This window comes from Lactuca sativa, chromosome 7 (assembly GCF_002870075.4).
Source record: "Lactuca sativa cultivar Salinas chromosome 7, Lsat_Salinas_v11, whole genome shotgun sequence".
Taxonomy (NCBI): Eukaryota; Viridiplantae; Streptophyta; class Magnoliopsida; order Asterales; family Asteraceae; genus Lactuca; species Lactuca sativa.
This window is the reverse complement of record NC_056629.2, coordinates 68,968,345-68,981,301: the sequence shown is the minus strand read 5'-3', so window position 1 is coordinate 68,981,301 and position 12,957 is coordinate 68,968,345. Positions and strand designations below refer to the sequence as shown.

Sequence of the window (12,957 nt, the reverse complement as noted above, 5' to 3'; positions counted from 1 at the left end):
CTCTGCTTCAAGTAAGATCCATTATCTAACTCTTTTGAGTTCCTATTCTAGATTCTTAATACATGATGTGATAAGATTACATTTTGATGTTTTGTAGGATCGAAGAAAAGAGAGGAAGCTTGAGGGAAGAAGTGAGCTGAATCTAATCATGAAGAAATGGATTTTGATCGCATTACTTGATGAATGGATTCTTGAGCTACTACTTGGAGTTAGAATAGATTGTTAAGAAATATGTAATAACATTGTTTTTCAATTGAATTGCATTGTAAGGACAAATTTTTTTCCGCAATAAAATGAATTTTGATTTTATCTTTATTTATTTATCCTTGCGATGGCATGTATGAAAAATTAATGTTTGAATGTTTCTATAATGGATTTGATTCTTAATTATGTTATTTGTGGAAATGTCAAAAGTTTACCAAATAGAGAGAGTTTCTCATCGCCCAAGTTTCAAGTGGACAGAAACTTGGAATCATGCAATGTGTATTGTATGATGAATGAAAAACTTTCACATTTGGGAAACTTAGACTAATTCTTTGGCAAAGTGTCTATTGAAGGACAAGGAGATCAAGTACACAAGGTTGTGCGTTGATTGAGTCCACCACAAGAGTGACAAAGACATTCGTCATGATTTACTAAAGTTTAGTAAATATGGTTATACTTATAAGATTGAGTATAATTCTGAATTAACTGAAATAGTTTCAATCAATAGCAGAATGAATAAGAAGAATCAAGAAGGCAGAAAGATAAAAGTTTCTCCATTCTAAGAAGAAGGGAGAGTACCTTTTATTGTGTTCTATGATAATTCTTAATGATTAAGAACCATGTCTCAATTGATCCTCTAAGTGAGTCTTAGTGCAATTGCATGTCTAAGAAGAGGAATCAAGAATTGTAGAAATGGTTAAATCAATAAGTCAATCATACTTCGTTCCAATATCAAGTCTTAAAGTCAAGATTGTGACATTGAGTGAAAAGTCTTAAGTAGGTTTATAACACTCATCAAATGTGGAATTTAGAAAAAGGTTTTCTTATTCTTGCACATTTAAAATTAGTAAGTTGTGATGTCTTGGATAAGACAAAGACCAACTAGGACCAATTGTGTGAAGTGTCTTGTCTTGATAAGAACTACACTAACTCTTGAATATTTGCTTTGTCAAGAAATGTCTCTTGACAAGAGAATCTTATATGTCAAGGAGTCAGTGGGAGTCTTAATGGTCTTGAAAAGTTTCAAGAACAAATCAAGAATAAACCTTATCGATCATCACTAGCACACGACTTGAGGTTTACAACCTGTCATACTGACATTATCTTGTTTTCTATGCCATTCCAATTAAGTTAAATGTGTATGTGAGTTCTATGAGTTCTCATTTGAATGCATACTAGAGCCTTAGTCGATGGAATGTACATTGATGTGTAACGACAAGTTACTAAACTACTTGGAAGACATGGTGGGCACTCGTGTTACCATAGGGCAAGAAATCAAGATTAAGAAAGTTCAGTCCATATGAGTTTGGATTTGTCGCAAACCTTGGTTTTGGCAAATTCACATGGATAGGAACTCATACACCATAAAATCTAAGTGTCATAAGATTCCCTCCTTCATGAAAATGACTGTGAGGAAATACTTTCACTAAGAGAGGTTTTAAGAAGATAGCGATTGTGAAAATTGTATTCTCACATTCGATTATGGTTACGGCATCCCTTTCCATAGTTCGAATCGTGAGATTTGGCAATTAGTTTGAACATTTGGAACTTAGTAACATAAATTCTAAATTGTTTAAACACACATATGAGCTATCTAAGGCAAAGGTGTAGGCTTATCGAAGCATTTGGTATTAGAAATATGAATTTCAGATATTCAATAGGCATTGTTTTCTGAAACTTCATTTGTTCTCTGAATACATGTCAAAGCTAGTGGGAGCATAAGTGTTATGCTTATATGATAGTAATCATCATGATAGTGGGAGCATAAGTGTTATGATTGTATGATTATTATGGCGAGTATTGCAAGTTAGCAATATTAATTATAAAAAAACAAAGATTCAAATTTGCAAAGTTGCATGGGTTGAAAAGTTGTTTTGCTATAATTAAGGGAGAGAATATTATACTTCGTTTCAAAATCTAAAGCTTAGATTAAGAAATTTTAATATTTTCAGTCAAAGGGTACATTGTGTGTTCTTAAAATTCGATTATGATTATGGCATCCCTCTTCATAGTTCGAATTATGAGAACATGACACATAAAATATTATGGCAAAAGATTAGTAAAGTATCATATCTTTATGTGAGACATTATGCATCGTGTCCCATACACTTCGGGTATAGGATCGATTGCAAATGCTATAATAATTTACCATTCTAAAATTTTTCAAATGTCTAGCGCATTAAGAGGGAAAAAGGACTAGAATGGGTTTTGACTAAAATAATTAAACAACTATCAAAGGACGATCCAAAGTTCACTATGGATTGGTCTCTTGTGAGTAGTTGGAAGTATGGTATTGAATGGACCATATCGACATTATTATGAATAGATAAGATTCTATTAAGAATGAGTTGTCATATGGCAAATGTGGAAATGTTTCCATATTGGGAGTTGCACATTAAGAATCTATGTCTAGATTAGAAACTTTTATGCAAGAAGGATGTTCAAAGGAATGTACTTTGAATGTGAGACTTCACGTCTATAGAATTGTCTTGTAACAATTCTCGATAGAGTACTTTGTAATTTCATTGGTCAAGTCTTGGTGACTTTTGTGCTATGACTTTACGAAAGGATCGTTGCGTAAAATGTTAGAATCTAGCATATTCTAGTAGTGGCAAGAACCTTGTGTTCTTAAACTAATGATAAGGATTAGGAATTGTGAAATTAGCATCATTAAAAAGGTTTTTCAATTGATCTATTTCACAAAGTAAGGACCATAGGAAACATAGTGTGCATGCTTTACGCATGGGATAACTATTGTTGTAATTCGAGTAATAAGTTGATTTTCTGAAACAGTAAACGATAATAATGAGTAATCAATATGGTGGTTAAATAGAAGTGTTTTATTTACTCTCACAAGTTTGAGGCCATATAGGATTAAGTATTATTCTTATGTTTCAATTTGCATGTTTTGACTTCCAGAATAACTAGGTTATTCAAACATCCACAGTCGGTCATACGTAGGGAGTAAGTATGAAGGAAGATTGTCATGAATCTGTCTGTAGATTGTCCGAAGTGTTTAGACATAGCACAAGTTTGCTGCAGAGTTCATGAGTGCTTTGATAAGATTAAAGTATTGTATTAAACCCACGCTCACTTGGATCACTTCATGGTTTTATCACGAGTGATTAGTGAGACGATAATATTGTATATTCTTGAAACCGAGACATGTGAGTTGTTATTTGTTGGTCGGTTGCACATTGATAATAAGTAAACGCACCAGTAACTTGGTGTTATAAAACTTATTGTTGTGTGTGACTCGATCAATAAATGCAAGCGAGCATATGAGTCGAAGTTTATCCATTCCTTTTTCCCAAAGTAGGATAAAAGCGATATCTATGGGCCTCTCGATGATTTAGTGATGACACCTAAGCGCTTGGCCAAGCCGGGACTAAGTTGATGTGTTCAATTGTAGTCTGTTATCAGTCGTCATAAATCAGAAGTCGGGAAACAATATAGAGAGAATGATTGAAATTCATGTCTTTTGTCTATACGATATCTTGAGAATGGAGGAATATATAATCCCTTATCTAGAGGACACACTATTTGATAAGATCAGAGTTGACAGCGGCTTTTGAAAGCTACGATTGCTGATCAGGTTCTGAAGTCATACGGAAAATAGTTATTAGACTTATCCAAGTGGGAGACTGTTGGATTAGTGTCTAAGTCCATAACTATTTTGGTATGTACTTGACCCGATTATGAGCATGGTCCTTTTAGGTTGCCTTCACCATAGCAATATGTAGGATGATTTAAGGAGAGAAAGGTTTAAATATGATTTATTAATATATTATGAGAATAATATATTAAAGGAGAAATCATATTGTTTAATTAATATTAGTCAAGAATTAATTAATAATTAATTTTGTGGCTAAAAGAGATTAATTAAACTTAGGGGACTGGACTGCAATTATTGGATAATTGAGTTATTGGGCTAAGGAATACTAAAGGATCAAGGGGTGAACGAAATTATGATGGAAGCCCATCATATTTTCGTCCATGGCCTTATCCAGAAGGTTCCATGGGCTGCTTAGAGTTTAAGCTGTCCATTAGGGTTTTGACTGAAACCCTAGCAGCCCACACAAGTATATAAAGGACCCCTTAGGCTCCAAAAACGTGGACAACACTTCCATTAGGGTTTCCAGCCGTTTTTGGTGCCTCCCCTCTCTTCTCCTCTTCATCCAAGTTGCATAAGGTGTTTGTGACTCCATTAGAGGTGCAGCACTTGAGGCACTAAGCTTTCTAAGGCCAATCCAAGCAAGGAATTGATTGCTATTGCTATATAACAATCAAAGGTAATTATCTAAACCCTAATTCAGTTTATAATATGTTAGATCTAAGTTTGTTAGTCTTGGATTCAAAGCATGTTCAATAGAGAAACCTAGATCCAAGCATTAGGGTTTGTATGAGCACATAGGACTGTTCTTATGCATAAAACCCATCAAAATCAGTATTCGAATTTCAATCTGAAATTTCGAATATATTAAATGTTAGATAATTTCGGATTGGATATAATTGATATTTTTGAACACCTTTACCGCTTTGCCACCTCGACAACCACCACCTCAACCTCTGTCGTTGCCGCCACCACCACCGCATCCTCCACACCTGCCGCCACCACCACCGCTACCGCCATTTTCCTCCACCTCCAACACTTCCACCTACGCCACCATTACCACTCCCCTCGCCATCATGACCACAACCATCGTCGTCGCCATGTCTGTCACCACCATCCTCACCCATATAGCCATCATTTTTAACTATCATCTAGAAATCAATGTGGTTAACATGTGTATGTATATATGGTTTGTTTGTTTAGTATCATCTATGACCAATTTGGTTTAATATCATTTATGTATATATGGTTTGTTTGTTTAGTATCATCTTCTACAAATTTTAAGAACAAATATCATTTAGTCCTTTGCCTCTTAAAAAACAAAGAGCAAGTAAGTCATATGTATTAGTTTTTTAACATTAAAACTGAACTGTAACCAGACCGGTTGAAACAAATTAGTAGTATTCGATCTGGTCCCTGATTCTTAAATCCATAATTTTCAGCTTTTGGTTATTTCGACTGCGGTCAGGTTCAGGTACCGGACACCTTTTTTGATATAACACTTCCTAATAAGCCAAATCGAAACCGGTTATTTTGGTTCATGGTGCCTGATTTACTCTTTAATCCGTCTTCGGTTATTTTAGTTGCGGTTTGATTCCCATTACATCCTAATAACTTAACTCAAGTAAAAATCCATAAAAGTACTTTTGCAAGTGGCCCCACCCGGATGACCGTGTATTATCCAGGAACACACAAAATCACACCTACATATCAACTCGTCCTTTCCCCCACCTCCTTCCGTCATGCTCCGTCGTCACCATGGGCTGCTCAACCACAACCACCACTACCTCCGCCACGCTCCCTCCTTATCCTCCTCCATCCGCCCCTCTCTCCAAACTCCACCTTCACCGCCGCTCTCTTCTATTCCTCTCCTCCACCACCACCGCTCTCTCCCTCCCCTCCCTCTCCATAGCCTCACCACCACAAAAACAACCTGACACCACCATTACTGACCGCGTCTTCATGGACTTCAGCATCTGCCCTAGCTACTTCCAAACCCGAACCCTAGGATCAGATCTCGCCCTCTGTCCCGATACCGAACCCGTCGGCCGCATCGTCCTTGGCCTCTACGGCAACCTCGTCCCAATCACCGTTTCCAATTTCAAATCCATGTGCACCGGCGTCTCTGGGTACTATAAAGGAACGCTAATTCAGAAGATCTTTCCCGGTCGGTTTTTCATGGCGGGGCATCAAGGACGGAGGGATAAAGGAGAAGTTAAGCCGCCGGTAGGTTTGGTTAGAAATACAGAGAGTATCGACCCCAAGGCTTTCCAATTAGGGCACACAAAGGGCGGCGTTTTATCACTCTGTTTATCGGAAAACGACGACGACGACGACATTAAACTTGATCCGAATTATCATAATGTCGAGTTCATGATCACAACTGGCCCTGGTCCTTGCCCTGATCTTGATGGTAGAAATATCGTTTTTGGTTCTGTTCTTGAAGGTAACTTCAATTCTCCTAAACATTTGATTAAATTCGTGTTTAAAACCATTGTTTTAGGAAAGGAAATGAAACCCATTTCGTTAATTTCAGTATTATGCCATAGAAGTTAAGGATTGGAATTGGAACTTTGATTCAGATTTCCTACTACTTTTGCAAGATTTCTAGTTCTAACTATGATATTCAAGTTAGATCTACTAAGCATATATTCACTTTGGCATCATGATTAGGGTTGTGTAATGTGTGAAGTTGTTTTGTTAAAAGACATATATACCCTTCTCAATTGTAATCATTATAGTACAATGCTACATAGTACACAAACAAATAAAAGAAGGTTGCTATTAATAGTAATATTTTTGTTATAGGTATGGATGTGGTGGCAAGTATATCTTCAATTCCAACATACAAACCAGGGGAAAGAATTCGACAATATAATGATTTGGCAGAGTTTCTTGGAGATGGAAGAGCTAAAAATGCACGTGCAATTTGGGATAGGCCTCAAAAGACTTTGTATATCAGCAACTGTGGTGAACTTAAAGTCACAAAGCCTACACTTTCCCCATCACTACCTTAATCACTCAATGGCACACTTGTGTTTTTTTTTCATATCCGGGATAATTAATTGTTGAAAGTATCATGTTTCTCAAATGTAAATGAGATATGTACCTAATGTGGTGTAAATTTACATAAAGTTTAACATTTTTATGTTATGTAATTTATCAACTTTAAGGATGTATACTTTTTTATTTCTTGAATTTGGGGATTAGGACTTAGCTTATTGTGTCTTGTAGCATACTATTTCCATTCATTTTTGTTAGACAAAATTATACAAATGGTCCTTGTGGTTGGTAGAAAATACCACTGCAAGTCATTTTGAGAAGTTTTTAACATAGTTGGTACTTTTCAGGTTTAAAACCTGCACAATTGGTCATCACTTGTGGTAGGCATAAAATGATGACCCGTGTGCGCGTTTTAAACCTGAAAAGAACCAATGATGATAAACTTTCCTAAAAAGTACTTGTAGTGGCATTTTCTACCAATCACAAGGACTAATAGTGTAATTTTTTATTTTTATCACAAAAGTACTTAGATTTTTGGAAGCACATTTTATTTGGAAAAATTAAAAGTAGGATGCTATCATAAATAAAGTGGCAAAAGGAAGTTAATTTTTTTACATTTAACCTCTTGTAAAATAGCATGGCCCATAGCCCCATACACATGTGTCCCATCATTGGGTTGGGTTTTGATACATCATTTAGGATACAATTATATGAGTACAAACAAATATGCATTAGAGAGGAATGACAATAAATCAATAAATTAATAGAAATTTCTCATACTTTAGTATTTTACAAGGAAAACAAAATCAAACAATAAAAAAAAGTAAAAAACACTAACTAGCCATGGAACCCGAATGAGGAGCAAATCTCGTGGAGAAACTACGAGGCAACGAACAATCATCATCACTTTCATCGCCAACACCATCGTTAAAATTAAGTGCATAACTCTCAGGATCATATTGAAATGGAGAAGAATTCCCTTTTTTCGGTTTCTTACTAAACTTTCTAATGAAGTTCTTCCATTTAGGCCCCGCAATCACCTCTGAAAACTCTCTGAATCTCTTGAATCGATTCATCAACCAACTGTTTTTGTCTCCAATGTCTCTTTCTCCCAACCTATGGTGGATGAACACCGCTGTTTCTCCATCATGGTGGTGGGAATTGAAGTAAGAGAAAAGGCGGAAACAACCGCATTTGTTGCCGGAGACAGCCTCTTCATTGTCGGAGTTGTAGTAGTCATCGGAGATGTGATTGCTTTGTTGTTCGTGTTCCATGATTATTGATGGTGGTTTTGCATTGGTTTTGGTGTGTGCTTTTTTTTTTGTTTGTGTGTGTTTTATAGGGTGTGTGAGTGTGTTTGTTTTTTGGACGGCTGAAGAATCAAACAACAAAAATTTTGAAAATTTAGTGGGAAACAACTAACAACTAAGAAAGGGAGGAGCCGGCAAAATGGCCAACACATAAGAGGGTATTATTGTCTTTTCATTATCTTCATAAGAAGACTTCAAAATTTGGCACAGACTGATTTAGCCTAATTATATATATTTTAGTTTAAAAAAATAGCCGAAAATAGAAATGATCCAATTATCTATTGAATTCGCTAAGTGACATTTAATGAGCTCCAATTTGGCTATAATTGGTTGTGATTATCTTATGGAATAATTTCATTAGAACCAAGCCCGTGAGTCAATAATATTTAAAGTTTGAAAAAAAAATCATCCTCAATTTTACATAAATGTGATTGTACAAGTGTCAATGCATTAGACATTTGTACATTTGAGAAGAAAAAATTACAAATCAGAAAAATGAAATCGTTCATTGCCAAATGTCAATCAAGGGCAAAATTAGATTTTTTTTTTAAAATTTCTATGAAATTACAGGTGTAACCCCCAAACTCACAATCCAAATTTCGAAATCTCAAACCATGAAGATCCATGAGGCTATATGAGTAATTTTTTAACTTCTTGGTTATTTCTTGATAAAAATTTAGAAGATTAGGCTAATTTTGTATTTTTCTCTTATACTCAATTTTCTTAACAGCATACCAAATCAAGATTGAAATGTCAAAGATTCAAATATCATTTTTTATGATAATTTATAGCTACATAATCAAACATGAGTGATGAGTTTAAAAAAAAATTTTACATAATTTCTTATTTCATATACATGTACTTTTACTTGTGAGCACACATGCACAAACCAAAATACATGCAAAAAAGACGCCATCGGACTCGGAATACAAACTTGATTAAACTCATAAAAGCAGTTAAAACCCCTGATACCATTATCGCATTTTGGGTTATGATGATATATGACATGATTGAATTTTAAGAAGTGTATTTTAGCAGAAAATTAACTAAAAAATGACACTCATACATACATGTAATTTTTTTAGTTATTCAACATATTAAAAATATAGAAATAGAAACATGGATAATATATTTATTCATTTCCCTGATTTAAAATTCAAAACCGATCTAAATAAAATTCAAATGTCAATGGCCCAAAAATCGTAAAACTGTATACAACGGAAAAGTTCAATAGTTACTAAATTGGGCCAATTCTGAAACCCACGACGTCGTTTTCATTCCCACATTACCGTTTTGAACCTTTAAACCCTCTCTCAACGGCTAGTTCCCATGGTGACCGTTCAAGAAACACCGAAAAAGCTCAACATCATTTGACAAAAACCACATTCTTTCATCATCATCATCATCAATCATCAATCACCAAACGTCTCTTCCATTTTTATTCATCTACATATCAGATTCCAACAACAAGCTTTCAATCACTCCCAAATTCTTCAAAAAAGGAAAAAAAGATCGATCGCAAGAAAAAAAAAATGGTGTACACATACAAACCCACGTACTACTCTTCTGTTCAAGATTCAATCGCTTCTATTTGCAAGAACATCCTCCCTTTCTCCTTCAAGAAACGAAGGTTACCCGCCATTGCTGCTGCTGAACAGAGACTATGGAAGCAACAATCTGATAACTTAAAATGGCAGCAGGAATCTTTCCATCAGATCTTGAATTTGATTGGTTTGTTTAACGAAGGTATTTTGGCTGAGGCTGAGGTTTCTGCTTTTAGGGCTCATCTTCTTGACACTCTTATTTCTTCACCTTTTGATCATGAACAGCCTGTGATTCTCAGAGATAAACTGATCTTCTTACAGGTTAGAACTTATACTTCTCGTAGTTTTTAGATATTTTATTTCCTACAAGTTTAATTTGCATAATTTTTTGTGGGAAATTGTAGTTTTTTTAGGTTAAAAAGTATGATTTCTTTCTCATGTTAGGTGAATTTGTATATTCGTACTGAATGATTCTAATTGTGTTAAGAATGGAACAAGTTATGATCTGGGTTTTGAAAAAATCGATCTCTGTTTCAATTTTTGGATAGATTTAAACAAACTGTGATTTGGGTTTTTCTGGATCTCAAAAAGTTGATATCTTTTTTACGTTTAGTTAAATTAGCATCTCCATGGTGGATAATTATTTGTGTATCACTTTCAAGACTCGAACAAACTGCAATTTGGGTTTTTTCTGGGTGTCAAGAAAGTTGATTTTTCTTTCTTCATTTTGATTACAGGAGTTACTATATGCAAACTGTATATCAGAAGAGGAGTATCACACATCAAAAACTCCATTGATGCAAAGACTTTCAGCTCAAGGAGCCAAAATCAACCCAAAAGACATAGTCGTTGCTGGATCACAACAAAGAAACCCAAACGACGAATGGTCTGTAATTGACTTACAAGACTCCGGCTCCAAAAACAAGTCAAAGCCACAAAAGTCAACAATCAAACAAGTCAAAGGAACTGCATCGATTCTTGGTCTTTCATCATCATCTTCATCATCAAACAAAAACGATAAAGATAAGAGTGTTATTTCTGATATGAGTATTCAGAATCTTGGAGTATCTCAAGAAAACCCATTTTGGAATTGTGAAATGAAAGAAAAAGATGAAGAAAAACCGACAATTTTGATGTCAGAGAGTGTGGTGATTGAGGATTCGTCATCAAAGAAGGCGAAAAGGAGGGGTTTTAATGGTTTTATGAAATGGAAGAAGAGTGATGATTTGGAGAAAGATACGATTCCTTTATCACTAAATGATTCGATCAATGAAAATTCTTTAGGTGTTGGAGAGGGACAAGATACCAAAATCAAGAGAAAGCTACATACGGATGGATCATCGGGTGATTTCTTTGTTGATAAGGTAATTTGATAGAACAATTTGGTTTAGTTTTTTTAGTAAAGTGATCGAGTAGAAAAAATAAAAGATGTTATTATACACAAATAATTGAAATTACATTTCTATTCTTGTGCTTATGCGATCATTTCCTCAGGTTCTAGGAGATAAAATCAAGGAGGAGCTACTAAAACTCAAAGCAGAGCTTCAATTATCGTAAGAAATATAGATTTTGAGATATAGTAGTTTTTATTTATTTATTTATTTATTTGTAAAATCCATGAAAATAAATAACTCAATGATCCGAAAATTTCAGTGATGATAAAATTGATGTGATTTCGACAAGGCTTCCCATCGATAAAGCTGACTTGAAAAAGTTTTTCTCCAAGTAAGCAAAAAAATCAAACTTCTTGAAAAATTTAGTTATCTTTCACCAATTTTTGATAATTTTCATGGGATTTTTAGGAAATGGTGTGATCAATATGGAGAAATTGTGTTGGAAGTGGTGAGAAAAGAGTTTAAGGATCATGTTCAAGAGATCAAGAACACGTGTTCTGCTATGAAGAAAGAAGAACAGAAGAGGTCGGAGATTAAGAACACATGTTTTGATATGAAGAAAGAAGAGCAAAAGAGTTTGGAGACAAAATGGACAACTTTTGATGAAGAAGATGATGAAAATTGTCACCCGAATCTTTTTGCGGATACGGGTCGAGTTTCATCGGGTTTTGGATCCCAGAAAGATGATCGAAGTGTTCGAGTTTCTAAAAATAGAAATAGTAATGATAGGTTGTTCAAGAACAACCCTTTCTTTGATTACTAGGTCAAGATCGAAATTTGGCTTGTGGTATATGATTATTATGAATGTTTCTATGTTTTTTTTTGTTGATGCTTATAGGTTTATGTGAGTTATGAGGATTAATTTTATTTGTGTATTGTTGAATTGATATTTTGGAAATAAACTTGAAAGTTTATGGATGACAAGCTTTCTACTTTCCACTTAACATATTGAAGAGTGCATTTTTCTTGAAATTTATTTGCATTTCGCGAAGGGAAAAAAATGTATGATTGACTGATTGACTGTGATGGCTAATAATGCAAAATTCATCATTTGTAGGAAGTTGTTAAGAGCTTAAGATGTAGCAAAAGGAATTTTTTTTTTTTTTTATAGAAAAATCACTAAATTTTCACATTTTTATCTGACTGCTTTATTTTTATTTTAGTTTCTTTGCAAAAAACTCACGTATAGAGTGTTCAGAAAAAACTTTTCAAAAACATCATTTTTAAGAAAACCAATTTATTTCAGAATACAAAAACCTAAACCATGAAGGGGATGTTTACTAAAACCAAAACCAAAATGAATATTTTGTTTTTGGCTTCAGAAATATCAAACCATAGGTTTTTTCGATTTTGGTTCCTCATTTTTTTTTGCTTGGCTTTTTCAGTGTTTGTTTTTGTTTTTTATTTTCATATTCATGGGTTTTTTCATACAAATGTGGCTAAAATTTAACAAAAACAAATACATTAAATGACATAATTTTGTTTGTTGTTTTTTTATATAAAAAACAAAAATAAGCCAACAAAATCATTTTTCTAAAAGCCAAAAACAAAAACAAATAAGTTTTTTTTTTTTTTTTTTTTTTTTTGTATTTATTTGATTTTTTGTGTAGTTTCGGTTATTTATTTATTTATTTTTGCATACCTTGTTAACCATCAAATTCATGTGTCCCACATACCTTATGAAGTGGAATCACGGAATCAGCACCATTTAGATTATTTAGAACATATTCTATTATAACTTCCCGTTTTGCTTATTTTTTTTATTGATGGAATAGTGGTATAAATGCATTTAATTAAATATGATTAATAATCATCAGTAGCTAATTAAAATAATTAATCAAATGAAAACTAAAGATTTTTTATGTGAGGGGCCAAAAAGGTGCACTTTG

General features: G+C 34.0%; 3 protein-coding genes across 3 annotated transcripts; 2 read left to right on the top strand and 1 right to left on the bottom strand.

The window, feature by feature from the left end:
• The first annotated feature begins 5,528 nt into the window (after window positions 1-5,528).
• On the top strand, window positions 5,529-7,015 carry LOC111879793 (peptidyl-prolyl cis-trans isomerase CYP28, chloroplastic). Its single transcript, XM_023876225.3, has 2 exons — window positions 5,529-6,263; window positions 6,626-7,015. The coding sequence occupies exons 1-2, from the start codon at window positions 5,576-5,578 to the stop codon at window positions 6,832-6,834; spliced, it is 897 nt and encodes a 298-aa protein (XP_023731993.1). The 5' UTR covers window positions 5,529-5,575; the 3' UTR covers window positions 6,835-7,015.
• Window positions 7,016-7,404: 389 nt separating this feature from the next.
• On the bottom strand, window positions 7,405-8,265 carry LOC111879813 (uncharacterized). Its single transcript, XM_023876246.3, has one exon. The coding sequence runs from the start codon at window positions 8,092-8,094 to the stop codon at window positions 7,654-7,656; it is 441 nt and encodes a 146-aa protein (XP_023732014.1). The 5' UTR covers window positions 8,095-8,265; the 3' UTR covers window positions 7,405-7,653.
• A 1,108-nt stretch (window positions 8,266-9,373) lies between these two features.
• LOC111879816 (uncharacterized) lies at window positions 9,374-11,986 on the top strand. The gene is made up of 5 exons (XM_023876249.3): window positions 9,374-9,995; window positions 10,412-11,038; window positions 11,169-11,227; window positions 11,328-11,399; window positions 11,477-11,986. Exons 1-5 carry the CDS (start codon window positions 9,663-9,665, stop codon window positions 11,829-11,831), a joined length of 1,446 nt encoding a protein of 481 aa, XP_023732017.1. The 5' UTR covers window positions 9,374-9,662; the 3' UTR covers window positions 11,832-11,986.
• Window positions 11,987-12,957: the final 971 nt, after the last annotated feature.